Here is a 17703-nt window from a genome sequence, read left to right on the forward strand (position 1 = left end):
TTTTGTTTTGACTTTTTTTAACGTCTTTGAACTCCATGATCCCTCCTTTTTGGGCTACAAAACTCCAGAGTCCAAAACATTGAATAGACCGGATGAGAGGGGGCTTCTCCCTGCACCTCCAATAATCTCTCCTGTACCTCCAAAATTTAATTTTTTTTCATGTTTGTCCATGGTAAAAAAAACAGTTACTCCATCTTTCACCGTACTCCCAAAATCATACACCTCCAAAACGCACCCCAAAACACACCCCCAACCCCAATAATATTGTGCATGTGTATTTATATTTTAATTGATTTAATTATTTTTAGCAGTAAATTAGAAGATACATAATTCACAATTTTTTCACACGCGTGAAATGGAAGGTTTAACTTTTTTTAGGAAACGGAATGTGGAATCTGTTTCCCACAATTTTTTTTTTTTAAGGAAACGGATTGTGTAATCTGTTTCCCATTATATTTTGTTTTTTTTTTTTTGAGGAAACGGATTGTGGAATCCGTTTCCCAATTTTTTTTTTTAAGGAAACGAATTGTGTAATCCGTTTCCCATATTTTTTTTAAAGAAACGGATTATGGAATCCGTTTCCCAAATTTTTTTTTTTAAGGAAACGGATTGTGTAATCCGTTTCCCAAATAATTTTTTTTACCGCACTCTCTAGCCTTCACTGTTTCAGGATCTCAAACCAACTTTATTTTGTCTTTTGACATAATTTAACATGGCATTTCACGTTAAATAAAAAATGTTAGAGAATAGCATAACTTGAAAAAATCATATGATCTTTTCACTCTTACGTTAAGCGTAGTTTTTGTTCTCCTTTTTATAATCTACATTTAAGTGATAAAGATTGAGGACTGAAATGTGAATAAAAGGGAAGAAAAAAAAGAAGCAACTATTGGAGTAATCCGTTTCCTAGAATTTTTTTTTTTTTTTAAGGAAACGGATTGTGTAATCCGTTTCCCATAAAAAACATTTTTTTTATTTTATTTTAGATGAAACGGATTGTGGAAGCCGTTTCCCAGAGTGCTGAAACGGAACCTGAAATCCGTTTTGGGATGTGTTGTTTGGTTTTTCAGCGAATGTAAAATCCGTTTTGGGCGATTCTTTTTTATTTATTAATTTTTATTTTATTTTATTATAGATATGGTTAGGACACATAAGTAAGGTTTAAAAGTAATGGGGTGAGGTGTAATTTTGTAATGAATGAGAAAAACAAAATGTATGGGAAACGGAATACAGATTCCGTTTCATAACACTGTGAAACGGATTCTATAATCCGTTTCAGAAAAAAAAATTGCATTTTTTTTCTAAAACGAATTACAGAATCCGTTTCACAGTGTTATGAAACGGAATCTGTATTCCGTTTCAAAAAAAATTGCAAAATTTTTTACGAAACGGATTACAGAATCCGTTTCATAACACTATGAAACGGATTCTGTAATCCGTTTCGTGAAAAATTAAAACTCAGGGGCCACAAACCACAGAGAATGAGAGCAAAATTTTAAATGAAAACCTGTACTGGGATGGAGAACCAAGGAAACGGGAGTAGAAGAAATAAGGTTTTGGGGGTGCAGGACGTTGGCGACGCAGTAAATGAAATTTACTGCGTCCCACCCACTTTCACCCACTCTCTCACCCATAGTAAATAAAGGTATAACAGTCATTTTTGGGGGTACAGAAGAACTATTGGAGGTGCAGGGAGAAACCCCCGGATGAGATTCACAAATCGATGTGGGCCAAACAATATTGGACCAAAAAAGTTCTCACACAATGCGTAGTCAATTAATGTCTTCAAAAATATATTAAATCAAATAAAATAGGTATGATTTATAATTTTAACTCTCAATAAATTTATAAACTTTCAATTAAGTTTTTATTAAATTTTTAAAATTTATTGACTAATAAAAAGAAAATTCAATTAAGTCATTGACGTTCAATTTTTTATTTTAATTGTGTCATGTAACTTTTAATCGGGTGATATGATTCTTAATTGAGTAATGTGACTCTTATTTAGTTTCGTCATCTTTCATAGGTATCGACACATAATTTTATAACTTTACAAATTTTATTTTATTTTGATAATCTTATAGTTTTATGACCTTATACCATTATAGTCTTATAGACTTATAGTCTTCTAGTATTGCAGTTTTTTAGTTTTTTAGTCTTGTAGTCTTATAGTCATATAACCTTATAACCTTAAAGTCTTATAATCTTATACATTTTTAAGTTTATATTAATATGAAATTAATAAATATAAATGTTGAATAATACAAGATCACTTGTTTGGGTCTATGTTCTTTGTAGTAATTTTTTCATGAGAATATTTCACATGTAGACCCTTGCTTCCCGAAAACTAGTGTATTGAATGGACTCATGAGATTCTGCACCTATCATATTGTCTTTTTATTCCTTCATCTCAACAATCTCAAGTGGAACAATCATATAAGCATAAGTCATTCAGTATTGACAAGGTTAACTTCACTAGTTCCTTGAGTGTGACTCTGTTTTATATCATATCGTCTGTCATGTGAAGCTTCTTTAGACTCTCACCACATAGTTATCATCCTTTATATGAGTCATATACTAGTAAAGTTAGGATAGTCTCATATCATAAGTCTCCTTCAATACACTTAGACTCATCCTAGATTAACATTTCCCCTTGAAAATAACTAATTTGACAACTCAACACTAAAATCCTTTCCATATGAGACTAGATATATACATGCATTGTCAAACATATGGTAATATATTCATAATCACACAAGAAAAACCATTTAGAAATATATATCTCCTTCCTTCACACAAGATAAAGGTCATAAGTAAAATCATCTTACTACATCAAAGTCATTCAAGCAACCAGACCCACAGAAACCATTGAATCACACATTTCACAAAAATCATACTCATTTCCCAAAATTTCTATGATAATAACTTTTTCAACATGTGTTTGTACTAATTGTACAAATTTCATAACACCAACAGTAGTAACCATAAATTAATTTATCTCATCCAATAGTTTTACCCCCCCCCCCCCCCCTTAATAATTACAAATTGCAAACCAAATTCTCTTCCTCTTACAACATTCTTAACTTTCTCTACACAAAAGAAAATCATCACCATTATAGACATCATTCATTATAGTTTCATTTCTCTTGGAGGCTTTGTCAAGTTTTATCAACATTCACACATAAAAATCAAACCATTATTTTATATTTCAACAATAAAGCATTAAATTTGTGAAGAAAAAAACTTCCCTAACATTATAGTCTTGACCTAGCACTGTTCTTTTCTCCCTAAACAATTCCACACATTAAAACATTATATCTACACAACAAAAAGGCCCAAATGACAATCAAGACACAACATTAGGGTCTTAACTAAAGGAAATTTCATTAAGGATGAATGGAAGTAACATGCAAAGCAAAAAGGATTGTACATAGGAGAAAACATATTGTTCCATACAAAGAGTGGACAAAATTTTGAATTGACCATTAAGAGAACTTGAATGAGGTTTTGGTAGAGTTCCCATGTAGATTACTCTAGCGGTAGTGACCCTTCAAAAGGAGTAGAATTGAATAAAAAATTTATGGTCGAAAAATAGGACTAAAGAGAAGAAAGAGCTTTATGAAAGAGAATGAAATATGATTTGGGATTCTCACAATGATGAATATCTCTCTCAAGAATGGATTTGTTGTTGTATTTACCTAAAATTATTTTTAAAACTAATAAAAGTTATGAATTTATAAAATATAAAATTAAAAATTAAAAAAATATATAACATTACAAAATAAAATATATATAAATTTTAAATTTATAAAATTATAAAATTATAAAATTATAAAATTATGAAATATAAAATAAAAATATATAATTTTATGATTTAAAAAATTTATAATTTATAATTTAATTATTTATAATTTTATAGTTTTTAATTTTATTATTTTTTAATTTTATGATTTATAATTATATCATTTTATAATTTTATAATGTTACATTTATATAATTTTATAAAATATAAAATTTTAAATAATTATACTATATGTTTTATAAAATTATATAAAATTATAAAATGATATAATTATAAATCATAAAATTACAAAATTACAAAATTATAAAATCATTAAATTATAAATTTATAAAATTATAATTTTTTAAAATCATATAATTATATATTTTTATTTTATATTTTATAAATTTATAATTTTTATTACCTTTAAAAATAATTTTAGGTAAATGTAACAACAAATATTTGAGAGATAGCATCATCGTCGTTATAATAGTTTGTAATGATATTATGTGACAATATTCAAGAGAGACGACAATGCAAGATAACTCTCACTTCATCTAAGTAACAGAAATATCTAACGACTCGATCGGAAAAGTTTTGAAATTTTGAAAATTCAAATATAATACAAAACGACAATTATATTTTGACTACTAAATTTTAATAACTTTTTCTTATAACATGATATGTCATCTTTTAAGTGGTTTTGGAATATTGAGAATGAGAAAATGAAAAAATGAAGAATCATTTAGAAGATGTCACCTCATGTTGTAAGAGAAAGTTGTCAAAATTTAGTAGTTAAAAAATCATTTTCCAATACAAAAATCAATCTAATAGGAACCCAAAATTTATGAGTGATCCAAAACATAATTGAGCCTTCAATTTTACAAGAGAATTGAAACTTAATTAAGTGAATAATTATTTTATTCTTAACTAGAGTTTAATTTTAATCTCATTAGAAATAAACGATTAACTATAAGTTCATTTTACTCCATTCTACCTTAATTTCATTCTATTTTATGCTGTTTCATCCTATTAAATATAATCTGAGATTAACGTTACGCTCTTTTAAATATATATAATACATTTTCCAGGTAGATATAATTTGTAAAGAATCAAGCAGAAACACCAACTATTTCTATTTAGATCTTCTGTTTATGAAATAATGTGGATTAGATTTGACACAATGATTAATTCTTCACAAAATTATGGTAAGGAAAGGAAGATGTTCAATCATATGTTTGGGAGCTTAATTATGATCGTTTCCTTACATAGAACATCGTCCCATCCAATAATTGAAGCATGTTTTGTGAGTTCTGTGATGAAGGAATCTCTGAACTGCTTCAGATTACGTGGCTCCATGTCTCAATAGCTTAAAATTCTAAATCAACGTGATCTCCATGACTCCACAATTCTAATGTTAATAATTTTGTATTGGTGGGTGTTGTGTCGAGAATTATTCTTCCACGCGTGTGGAAACCATTAAGGATTAAAGAATTGATGTCAACATTGTCAACTCCGGTTCATCATGCAAACTCTTCTTGATGGCTGGCACGTTCAAGATTAGCCCCACATCGAAGACATCACACGGAAACAGACGAAGAAACCATTAATTGGCATTTGAAAGAGAGGCAGAAGAGAACAAAGAGGTCCAAAGTCAAGGGTGAGTGAGAGTATGACCAAGAAGCTGTACTTCATTAATTTTTGTTCCTATCAATGTGTGTATATAAAGACACAGTGTGAGTGTTTTGGGACCAAAACAACATGGGAAGACCACGTATCAGGCTGTGCTTTGGTCTCGCCACGCCTCGTGTTCGAGCCTGTTCTGCATCTACTTTTCGTTCCAAGTCCCCCTCCTCTGCTTCCATCAAATTTGCAAACAGAACCGAGTTTTCAGGCCACCACTCTAACGGGGCTGAAGCAGGCAATAAGATAATGGTGGTCGTGGATTCTAGCTTTGAAGCCAAGGGGGCTCTTGATTGGGCACTTTCTCACACTGTTCAAAGCCAAGACACTCTTGTTCTTGTTCATGTCACCAGACCCAACATGGAAGGTGTGTTATTTTCTGATCGTACCTTATTCTAATTACTCTGTACAAGTATCAACAAAAGCTCTGTTTTTTTGTGGTCACAGATACGGAATCTGGTGGGAAGTTTAATGTGAAGGCTTATCAACTTCTCCTTGATATGAAAAGTATGTGCGAAAGGAAGAGAGCCGGGGTAAGTTTGTTTAGAGAAAATGTGATTGTTTTTGTGATGAATGAGTGTAGGAGAAGAAGCAATGTACTAACTGTGTTGTTGGTGTTGAGGGGTTTCAGGTGGTGGTGAATGTAGTTATGTTGGAGGGAGAGGAAAAGGGTGTTGCCATAGTGGAAGAGGCAAAGCAACAGAGGGTGTCATTATTGGTTGTAGGACAAAGAAAACGATCCTTCTTGTGGTGCATGTTGCGAACATGGGTACGAAAGGGAACACGACCTGGCTTCGTTGAGTATTGTATACAGAACTCACCCTGCATGACAATTGCCATCAGGAGGAAGAATAAGAAACATGGAGGCTACTTGATTACTACCAAACGCCACAAAAATTTTTGGCTTTTGGCTTAGTCTTATCACCATTTGTCAAATGTGATCAAGAGTTTTGTGTCTAAATTTCGTCCTTGTTCAGATTGGATGCTGGAACTTTTACTGTAATCCAAATTAAATTATAAATATACCTTTACTTGTGCATTTTTTAGAAACAGTCCTTTAAAAAGTTGCAAGTGAAATGCATGATGTGCAATACTACTATAAATAAAGCATAAGCTTGCAGAGCATTTTTGGTGATTTTTTACACTGTTCCACACCACGCAGGGGATATAATTGAAAGCTAAAATTTGAAGTTTATGATTGAATTAGAAAAAGGAAATGGTGGACAAAGTAGAGAAGTGAAAGTTAGAAACTAAGATATCAGAAAGAAAGAAAGCAATGATATAAGTGAAACTAATGTAGTATTGCGAACCAGCAGTGTTGTAAGTGAAACTAATAAAATGGAGAGAAATGAATTTGGTATGGGCTAGCCCGGTCTAAAAAGGTAGCCCAACAAGGTGAAGAGTGAAGGCTTTTTCATGCGGGAAGAACAGATTTCAACAATTTCAAATATCTGAATAAAATAATTAAAATATCTTATATTTATTTTAGAGTAATTAAATTTATTTTTCAAGGTAAAAATTCATTTTAAAATATTAAATTTTAAAATTAAATTTTACATATATATATATATATATTAGTAAAATTTTAAATATTCAAATAAATTAAATAAATCATTTTAATTATATAGTGTTTAATAATTTAAAAAGACGAGCATTAATAACTTTTATATTAATATTAATGACTTTTATTTAAGATTTTTCAATATCTTTGTTGTAATTAACGAGATATAATTTAACTCGCAATAATAATATAAACATGTAAATAATTGTCAATATCTCCGTTGTAATTTATTTTTCAATTATATCTTAAGTTTGCGATGTCTAAAAAAATATGATTTTACCCATAAGAAAAAAGACTTAAATAAGTTATCTATCTCTTTTGAGATTGTGTACTAATAGTACAACCGGATTTTAGTTCTTCCATATATCTACTAGCATTGAATCTTGAAATCCATAAAATATATTTCATTTACTTTTGACTCATCATGACTTATTATCTAAACAAGTTTTTCCATGATTAATGGTCACTTGTTTGGCTCAAAAGTTCATTAGGTAATTCTACTTTAAAAATCCACTAAACTTAGCATAATAAGAATTGTTTTCTCTCAAACGAATTCTTTTCTTTATTCATTACTCGTTACTGGCATTTAGTTTTTCTCCTTCTATCTCTTCTTAAAAAAAAATTGGTGCAACAAGAAGTATTCTTTATGAAGCATTATGGAATGGCCATTAATGTTTTTTTCATTTTTTAATTAAGTCAACATGAGCCCAACAAATTGGTGACTCACATGACATATTTATCTTTTATTGATTAATTAGTGTCAAAGTCAACTGAATTCGTTTTTTTTTTCTCAAAGATAACAAGTTTTCATATAGGTAAAATATTTATCATCACGAGTCATTTTTATTTGTATGAATTTTCTCTAATGATAATTTTTCGTCTTTAATGCATCATGATTTCAATGATGTGAGACTTTAATATACTTTGTCTCGAAATAAAAGATCAAGATTTTGTTAGGATGAATTGCACTTTGACTAGACAATTATATTTTTCATGTAAAATTTTTTACATCAAAAGAATTCCTTAACAACTTTTGTAACAACAATACATTTATTTCCCCAAAGATGATAAAGAAATATATTTTTTGTAGTTTGAAACTTTCACGACATTGCTCTCCTATAAAGTCATCATATATTAAGAACTACACTTATTAGAATTTGTATCATCAACCATGTGTGAATTTGTATTGAAAAAATTGGATAGAAATTCAGTTGTTTATGGAATAATTCATAAACAATTTAAAAAATATTACACCAGATAAAGAATTTCACTTAGAGAAGATAATTTTGTATTTGTGGAATAATGCGATCTAAGAATAAAAAAGTTTAAATACTAATTTGATCTTAATATTCTTTCAGTTTTTTTAATTTGGTCATAATATTTTTTTTTTCAATTTGGTTATAATATTCGTCAATTTTGTTTTATTTGGTCATTTTTGGTAACGTTGTTTAAATTAGTAAGAGATTGTAAACAATGAGTGTCATGTGTCATTTCATGATTTTTTTTTGTTTTAATTTTTTTTTATTTTAAGTAAAATGTTCACATGTCAAGCCAATATCGTGTCACGTATTAGGGTCAGTTTCTTATATTCAATTTGGTCTCGATATTCGTTATTTTTGTTTAATTTAATCTCTTTTTTAAATTGAGCAATTTTATTTCTCTCCTACATTGAGATCAAATTTCATTTTAATATAAATGTTATACTTATATTCTTATCAAAATTCACATTTTTATTAAATATTTTTAATTTAAAATTAAATTTGGTTTAAAATTAAAAAAAAAATTTAAAGGTAGGGAATAACAATATTAGTTTAAAATTTTAAGAGGTTATAAATAATATAAAATAATATAACTAATTAATATAATGTTTACGTGATTTGAAATACTTAATGTAATTTTTAACCTTTTAAATTTTTAAATCAATATTATTATTCTCCAGTTTTAAAATTTCATTCTAATTTCATATCAACTCTAACCTTAGTCCGTGGACATGTGAATTTTGAAAGCTAAATATTTTTTTAAACAACAAAAATTTTTAAAATATTAAAAAAATATATAAAAAAAACACGAAATGACAAAATAACATTCACCATTTACCATCCATCAATTATTTCAGCAGTGTTAAAAAACAAATTAAATAAAATTAAGTAATATTAAAATAAAATCAAATAATTATTACCAAATTAAAGTGAGCGAATATTAATACCATATCAAAATTTAAGCCGATAAAAAAATAGTTGCAATAACTTCGGTTGTTTAACACTTTTTAGAAGATGCAGAACCATATTTCAGTTTAGGAAAATGCCATGAGTTAACTTTTGAGTGTAGGGAAGCACCCCTTTGCCACCAAATTTTATCAGCATACCGACAAGAATCTTTGGCTTTGTCTGAGCTCATAATTTTGTGAATCTGAAGTTAAAGAGAGAGGAAAATGATATTTTGATCTCCACAAAATTTTTATATCTATTTGATATTGTTTATTATTATTATTTTTTCTTTATTAATATGAGTTCAATTTTTTTTAATCATTTTATTTTTTGGTGAGTTGTCAAATAAGTAATATCTTTTTCTGTGATAAAAAAAGAAGAGGAAGAAAAACTTATGCCAGCACATGCCATCATGTGAAGCTTCATGCACAAAGTACATCTAATTAATTAGGTTATGTTTCCAGTTTTTATGAAAGAATCATAATAAGTAAGAAGTTGTTTTAGTTTAATGAAATAATTTCCGACAATTAATGGCATTTATCATACGTGCATATATGGGGAAAGAGAGTGATCCGTTTAAACTTTGTATGTTACTTTGACATTATATTATTAATTTTATTACATTATTTTATTTCAAAATTTATTGTTTAATTAAATTTTTTGTTATAACATAAATTTCATTTCTAAAACCTTATATTAATATAACATTGTTTAATATTTTATCAGTATACATTAAAAATGATCTTCTTTTTTTTCAGAGATAACCTTTTTTTATTATGAAAATGACCCTCCTCCATTTCATTTACATAGCCTTATTTTTGTTCTGCTTATTATAATTTGCAAACCCACTTTCTTTCTTAAGACTCTCTCATCCTCTCAACTACACTTTCTTATTCTCTTCCAACTCAATCTTGGTTTTTCTCTTCCTCATCTGATTCTCATTTATTCGTGAAACAGATGCTACATTTAGAATCATGATAGAATTTTACTCGAATCTACCTAAACAATTTCTTCTTCTGTGTAAGTTAAAAAAATTCAACCTTCTTCTTCTTTCTCAATTTTTGGGGATGTTTGTTTATGCTTGAATTATGATCAGAGCCTCATTCTTCTCTGTAATTCCTTCATTTTGGCTTCTCTAAGTTGTTTTGGGGGTTTTGGTGCTTAATTTCTTTGGAGTCTTCTTCTTGTCAAGTGTGGTATACGCTCAAGATAAGAGAAACTAGGTTTGGTTGAAATTTCGAAATGAATTGCTTATTGTGGTTAATTGTGTTTTGATGTACTGAATTGATGAGTACATGTGAAGTGTGGGGGTTTATGTTTTATGGTTTTGCATGCTGAGAATAGGTGAAAATATGTTATTTTAGCTTAAACGGGAATTTTTAGCTTAAGCTGATAGCCCCTAATGCTCAAGTGAGAGAAATTTAGCTTAGGTAGAAATAGTCAAAATTTCACTTTTTTCTCTGTTTGAATTTTAGCTTAAGCGAAATCTTTAGCTTAAGCGAAATCTTTAGCTTAAGTGAAAGCCTTGTCACTCAAGCGAGAATCTTTAGCTTATGCGAGAAAGCCATTGTAGCTCTTTTTGTTTTTGTTTAATTTTAGCTCAAGCAAGAATCTTTGGTTTAAGCAGAGTACTTGTCGCTCAAACGAGCCGTGGCGAATCTTAACCAAAATTTGTAGGAGAGCCAAAATAATATATTTAAAATTTATATATTTAACATTAATGTCACTAATTCAATAAAAATGAATACAAAATTTAGTATAGTTATAACTATAAAAGAAACTACATATATCTAAATGATTGTCCATTGTTTTTTCATATTCTAGAACTTATCAAATAATTCAACCATAACTAAATTTTTCAGCTATTTTCCCCCCAATATAATTAACCATATTATCTGCAAAAGATTCATTTTTCATTTTACAAATGTGCACATATCGATTCAAAAGTCATCGCAAACATTTCCTTTCATTGTTATACGATAAGCAACGATATTGTCTTCTTTTGATCTTCACTTTTCTTTTATCAATTTTAAAAAATGAATTTATTCATCTTTTTCATCAATATACATATTTAAAAAACAAGTTTAAGACTAAAAAATAATTTATCATAATCTATTCAAAAATTGAGAGACATAACTACTACAAAAAATTATGATAATCAAGTCCACTTAAAAATTGTCTATAAAAAATCACATAATACATTACTTACTCTTCTATATCCATAAAAAATAATATACATAATGTCATGAGATAAAAAATAATATTAAATATTAAACAAGTATTTAACTACCAAGTGAGACAAAAAAAATTACTTTTTTTTTCTTTAAAAATGGAAGAAAAGATATAAAAAATGATAGCAGAAATAATGAGTTTCTGTTTAACTTATTTTTTTCTTTGGTAACAAAAGAAATTAGGTAACGGTAAGAGATGAATATAACATATGAAAAATTCAAAAGACAATGGCAAGAGAAAATGAAAATTATTTTAATAATTTTTTTTCTTTATTATATTTGATTTTATGTTTTACTATTTATTAACATTAAATATTGTACTTTATAAAAGAAATAAAAAAATACCTAATTTAATTTTTATTAATTTTTAATATACTACGACCTAATTCAAAAGATACATATAATTAAAAAAAATTAAAAACATACATAATTTAAAACATTTTAAACACATAATTTGTCTTATGACAACTCTTTTGTATACTAACTTACCTTTGCACTTTGTGGTCTTGTGTTGTATTCTTCTTTTGCGATTATCACCTCTCTCGTGGGAGTAGAGGGAGTTTCACTGGGGAAACATAACAACAATGAGGCTTGAGCCCAATCACATAAAACATTGACACGACTCTCAACTCAAAACCTTAAGACAATAGGTTTATGATTTCTTTATCCTTATACAGTGTTCTACTTTTTCATTTCTAGTCAATGTGAGACTTAGACTTAGACTTTTCTCATTTTTATGATCAATACTGATGCAGTAATATGTAAATACGTCTAGTGCAGTTTATGTTTTTTAACTATTATGATTGCTTTGTTTTCTCTTTGTGGTTGTTTTAGGTGATACCAATGTGGACTAATGTGAGGAAGAGACTCAGAGAGATTTCAAAAGGTTACAATAATCCATCAGTAAGAATTAGAGGTATCCCTCAATTATAATTTTTTTTTTTCAAATTTAATCAGTATTATGTCTCGGTTGTACGATATCCAAACATTTATAAATTATGATTCGGTTAGAAACCGAGGTAGAAAGAGGTAATTCTTTTTCTCAATAATATAAGATTCGATTCTTAAATTGAAGTTAAATAATTAAAATAACTGGGGTAAATATCTTTTTCCTGCATCGGTATTCATCGAAGAATGTACAATGGAGAAGCAACTATATAATATGTTGCATCTACTTTATCACATAATGCACCAAAATTCTAAAGATAATAATATAAAATATGATGAATCACACATTTATATGAACTATACATGTTTATTAATCTATTATTTATTTATTTATTCATTTATCTTTTTATTTAATAGTTCATTAACATATTTATTCGTTATTTTTTCTATTCCTTCACTTTATCAAGTTATTTATTTAATATCTTATGAACTTATTAATTTGTTAAAGTAAAATTTTTCAACTTATTAACTTTTTGACTAAATTTCTGTTGACTTTAATTAATTTATTAACTTACTAAATTATTATTTTATTTTTGAAAATGCCAAGACCGACTCAAGATGTTTGCCTCTGTTAAAAATTGAGAAATTTAACAGTGAATTATATGACATGTTTAAATCTTAATATAAATTTTTAAGATAATAAGTTTAAGTTTAATTTAATTTCATTAAACAGATATAGAAGAAAATATTATATTCGTTTATATATTATAATATAGTCTTATTTATAATTTAAGTACTCTTATTGAAAGATTAATCCGATTCGTTTAAAACATGGTGTGATATGATAATAAGTTCTTGACCGCATATTGTGAGAGACAATCAAAACTATTCTACTTTTTATATTAATTCCCGAATTTCATTACTTAAAATCAATTTAGTATATTAAAATTTAATCACTTTAAAGACTAAAATATTTGAGTAATTATATTTAAGGATTAAAATAATACAAAGAAATAAAATTCATAACACAAGGTGATAGTTAAAATGTGATACAAGACATTTTCTAATTAGAAAACCAAAGGGGTAAATAAATTACCCTTACAATTTAAAAAAAAAAATACACTTCCACAAATTTAAAAAATGTTAAACAATACTTCGATTTTCATTTCTAAAAACAAAAACTTTACCTAACGTTTAATACACTAAATATGTCTATATTAGAAAATAAATTTCTTTGCATAAAAAAATAGGCGAGGTATTAATAAATGAAATTTGAGTTTTGAGAGTGCAAGGAGTGTTTTTAAGTGTAAGAAATAATATAAGAGTCCGAAGTGACAAGTTTCAACCTCTATGTGTGTATGTGTGTAGGTTTCATTTGATGGCATCATTCATCATTCATCATTTTTGTCTCTGATTCATTGAGGGAGTAAATGAATCCACAGTGAGTGAAGCCTCGCAATTGCATGCTTCTTTCCAATAGGAAGTGCCGTCAGATTCAGATTGGAATTGGAATCCACAATTGAATTTTAATTCATGCTGTTCGGCTGCCGCCGGTTGTGGATTGAGTGGTGACCGGTGAAAGATGCGACGACGGGCTGCCGATTATCGGCGCCCGGTTCGACGGAGGTTTTCATATTGGATCTGGCTTCTCCTCGCCTTCTCCTCTATCCTTGCTCTCCTTCTCTTCCTTCTCCAACACAACCACCACCACCAAGATCCGCATCATTATCCTTTGCCGGTAACTTTCAACTTCTCTTTTCTCTTTTCTCTTTCCATTCCCAATCGCAACTAATTCATACCATACTCACCTATATCTTACATTTACTTACCGGATAACATTACGATGCCACTCGTTAGATCCTAATTCAAATCTTGTCTTTTCGGTTATTCACTCTTATTCACTAGCTTCACGCCATTAGCCTGCTCCTTTCTGGTAATCCAGTGTCCGTAAGTTTGGTGATACATGAAGTTTCTCTACAGTGAGCCAACAAGAGTGCTTATGTTTTTTAATTTTAGTAGGATGAGCTCACTATGCGTTTTATATCAAATCTGGGGTGAATTCAACTTTACTTGCTCCTTTCGGAGGAGTTTATCTGTACAAGTAACAATACTAGCGTTTATGGTTGGATGGGTTTTTGGAGGGAGAGACTCTGTTCATATGGTCTGAATCTGTTTACTTTTGTTACCAGTGGCTTTAGCTTAGCTTGTTAAATCATTTTTTTTTTTTTCATTTGTACATTGGGTACACTGGAATCTGTGTTTGAATCGTATTCGAAATACGAAGCAATGGAAATTGGTTATTGTTGAATTAAGAGATTAGAGAACTGGTACTATAGGTGGAGATCGTTTGGTGATTAACTACTAAAATGGGAAGCAGGCAGTAATTTCTAGGTTTGGGAACAGTTCTGTATTTACTTGCACATCATTCCCCTTTCAACTGTTCACTCACATGCCACCCAATCTTAAGAATTTTTTATGCCATAGTTTCTCATTTAACCAAAACCTGTGACTTGTTTCGATAGTTATTCTATTTTTCAACAACAATCTATTACTCATTTGACTCCGCCTTCCGTGTCATGTTTAGTATCCATATCCTGTTCATTTGACCTGTTTCCAGATACGTAGTTAGTCAGAATGAAGATAAACTTTTAATCATTCTATTATTTCCCATCCTTTGTTGTGGTTATCATCTAACGCTCTTTGAAGTCATCCAACAATCAGGAAAATATCTAAATCGCTGACATGCTTTTCAGGAAATGTTTTCATGACTGAGTTTAGTTTGGATAAACTTATCGATAAACACTTACAGGAGAAAAGGAAATGCAATGGTAAACTAAATCAAACTTCTCTAAACATAAACTGAATTCAACATATGTACCTCGCCTTTTCTGAACTTTGATCTAATTTCTCCAAAATTGAGGTGTATAACTTGATTTTAACTTGTGAGATAAGTTTGATTATTTTACCCTCTCTCATTTCTTCTATAATTACTAATGAAAAACTTTATCCAAATCGGGTCATGATGCTAAATGTACGCACTTACTTCTTTAAGCATAAATTACTTTCAAACTCAATTTTCTGTTTGATATCAAAAGCATATGTTGAGTGGGTTCTCATCAATATGAAATAGTAAACAGGATTAAATAAGCTTTGATAGTGTAAAAGAGTGGGTCTTGAAGACTACTGATGCATGTAAAATAGACTACAGAAGTGAAAGACCAGAGACCTTAAATTAGAGTCCCACAGAACTTATCCATTTCTATGCACCACTGGAAGAGATATATTATATCTCCATATATCTTAGTTACTGTTGTTACCTTTTAGTTAATATCACTTTCTGTTGTTAAAACTTACAAGTATTCCTTTATTTGTCCGTTTTGGATACTGATGGAGCATGTTAATTTACTTTGCAGGAGAGAAATGAAAGAGTTGAACAATTTGCTAAGGAGAGTTTGAATTTTACTCAAGAGATTTTAAGTGTTACATCATTTTCACGACAGTTAGCAGAACAAATGATTCTGGCCAAAGCTTATGTGGTTATTGCCAAAGAGCATAACAATCTTCACCTTGCCTGGCAGCTTAGCTCAAAGATCAGAAATTGCCAGCTTTTGCTTTCAAAAGCGGCCATCACTGGTGAGCCCATCACGTTGGAGGAAGCAGAGCCAATTATTAGAAGCCTTTCTCTTCTAATGTTTAAGGCACAAGATATCCATTATGACATTGCAACCACAATAGTGACCATGAGATCACATATTCAAGCTCTAGAAGAGCGAGCCAATGCAGCAATAGTTCAAAGCACCGTGTTTGGTCAAATAGCAGCTGAAGCAATACCCAAAAGTCTTCACTGTCTAAATGTGAAACTCATGTCTGATTGGCTAAGGATGCCTTCCCTGCAGGAACTCTCAGATGAGAGGAAAAACTCCCCACGGCTTGTGGACAACAATCTCTATCATTTCTGCATATTTTCAGATAATGTACTGGCAACATCTGTAGTTGTAAACTCAACTGTCTCCAATGCTGACCATCCAAAGCAATTGGTCTTTCACATTGTCACTAATGGAGTCAGTTATGGGGTAATGCTAGCATGGTTCCTACGTAATGACTTTAAAGGAGCCACCATAGAGATACAGAACATTGAGGAGTTTCATTGGTTGAATGCATCTTATTCTCCTCTTGTCAAGCAGCTCCTTAATCCTGATTCAAGAACCTTCTATTTTGGAGCATATCAAGATTTAAATGTTGAACCCAAAATGCGGAATCCCAAGTATCTGTCTTTATTGAATCATCTTCGGTTTTACATCCCTGAGATTTATCCGCAACTTGAGAAGGTTGTCTTCCTGGATGATGACCTTGTTGTCCAGAAGGATCTGACCCCACTTTTCTCACTGGATTTGCATGGGAATGTGAACGGTGCTGTGGAAACTTGTCTGGAAGCCTTTCATAGATACTACAAGTATATCAACTTCTCAAATTCAGTTATTAGCTCGAGATTTGATCCACAGGCATGTGCATGGGCATTTGGTATGAACATTTTTGACTTGGTTGCATGGAGGAAGGCAAATGTGACCGGAAGATATCACTATTGGCAGGACCAGAATGCTGATGGGACACTCTGGAAGCTGGGGACACTTCCTCCTGCTCTTTTGTGTTTTTATGGTTTGACAGAGCCACTTGACAGAAGATGGCATGTTTTAGGATTGGGTTATGACCTAAACATTGACAATCGCCTCATTGAAAGTGCGGCAGTCATTCACTTCAACGGGAACATGAAACCGTGGTTGAAGTTAGCCATAGGCAGGTACAAGCCCCTATGGGACAAGTACATAAATCAAAGTCACCCTCATCTTCAAGATTGTGTCACAAGTTGAAATGCACTACTTCTCGATTGCTGATGGATTATGCAATCTCAGATTATTTTATACTCTTGATCTTTGGTTGCCTAAATGTAGAGTCAGAAGTAGAATTTTTTTACTTTGCTAGGAATTATTTTTCATCCCCTCTCTTATCTATTCCCCAAATTTTCTTTTGAATCAATCTTGAAAGGAAGCAGAATGATTTCTTATACATTACAAAGTTTATATGCGTTAGGTGAAGAGATATGGGAGAAATCCATTTTTGGCCGGCAGGGCTATCTTTTCCCTTTATGCAAGTGGTAGAATGATTGTTCTTTAGTAATTCTTGTAATAATTTATCAGCTCTTTCAAATAGCAATGTAATCGAATGAAAACATTTTTTCCCTTTTCCTTCGTGTTATGGGTTACAGAAATCTTACAGTTCCCTTTTTCCATGTGAACGCAACTTTATTTGCTAAACCAACTATGATTTATTGGGTGTTGTGATCCCTTTAGAATA

At 30.0% G+C, this 17703-nt stretch overlaps 2 protein-coding genes across 2 annotated transcripts; both read left to right on the forward strand.

Annotated features, from left to right (window-relative positions):
- Positions 1-5421: 5421 nt before the first annotated feature.
- On the forward strand, positions 5422-6514 carry LOC114179380 (uncharacterized). The gene is made up of 3 exons (XM_028065708.2): positions 5422-5831; positions 5912-5997; positions 6096-6514. Exons 1-3 carry the CDS (start codon positions 5543-5545, stop codon positions 6378-6380), a joined length of 660 nt encoding a protein of 219 aa, XP_027921509.1. The 5' UTR covers positions 5422-5542; the 3' UTR covers positions 6381-6514.
- A 7181-nt stretch (positions 6515-13695) lies between these two features.
- Positions 13696-17590, forward strand: LOC114179323 (hexosyltransferase GAUT11-like). The gene is made up of 2 exons (XM_028065624.2): positions 13696-14089; positions 15765-17590. The coding sequence occupies exons 1-2, from the start codon at positions 13934-13936 to the stop codon at positions 17217-17219; spliced, it is 1611 nt and encodes a 536-aa protein (XP_027921425.1). The 5' UTR covers positions 13696-13933; the 3' UTR covers positions 17220-17590.
- The last annotated feature ends 113 nt before the right edge of the window (positions 17591-17703 follow it).

The sequence above is a fragment of the Vigna unguiculata genome, chromosome 3 (assembly GCF_037176805.1).
Source record: "Vigna unguiculata cultivar grain cowpea cultivar isolate G323 ecotype 2 chromosome 3, ASM3717680v1, whole genome shotgun sequence".
Classification (NCBI taxonomy): Eukaryota; Viridiplantae; Streptophyta; class Magnoliopsida; order Fabales; family Fabaceae; genus Vigna; species Vigna unguiculata.

What these genes read in the sequence shown, in the direction of transcription:
- LOC114179380 (XM_028065708.2), top strand. Translation starts at nt 5,543, where the DNA reads ATGGGAAGACCACGTATCAGGCTGTGCTTTGGTCTCGCCACGCCTCGT. An exon ending in CACCAGACCCAACATGGAAG is followed by an intron (nt 5,832 to 5,911) that starts GTGTGTTATTTT and finishes TTGTGGTCACAG; the next exon opens with ATACGGAATCTGGTGGGAAG. An exon ending in GCGAAAGGAAGAGAGCCGGG is followed by an intron (nt 5,998 to 6,095) that starts GTAAGTTTGTTT and finishes GAGGGGTTTCAG; the next exon opens with GTGGTGGTGAATGTAGTTAT.
- LOC114179323 (XM_028065624.2), top strand. Translation starts at nt 13,934, where the DNA reads ATGCGACGACGGGCTGCCGATTATCGGCGCCCGGTTCGACGGAGGTTT. An exon ending in CGCATCATTATCCTTTGCCG is followed by an intron (nt 14,090 to 15,764) that starts GTAACTTTCAAC and finishes TTTACTTTGCAG; the next exon opens with GAGAGAAATGAAAGAGTTGA.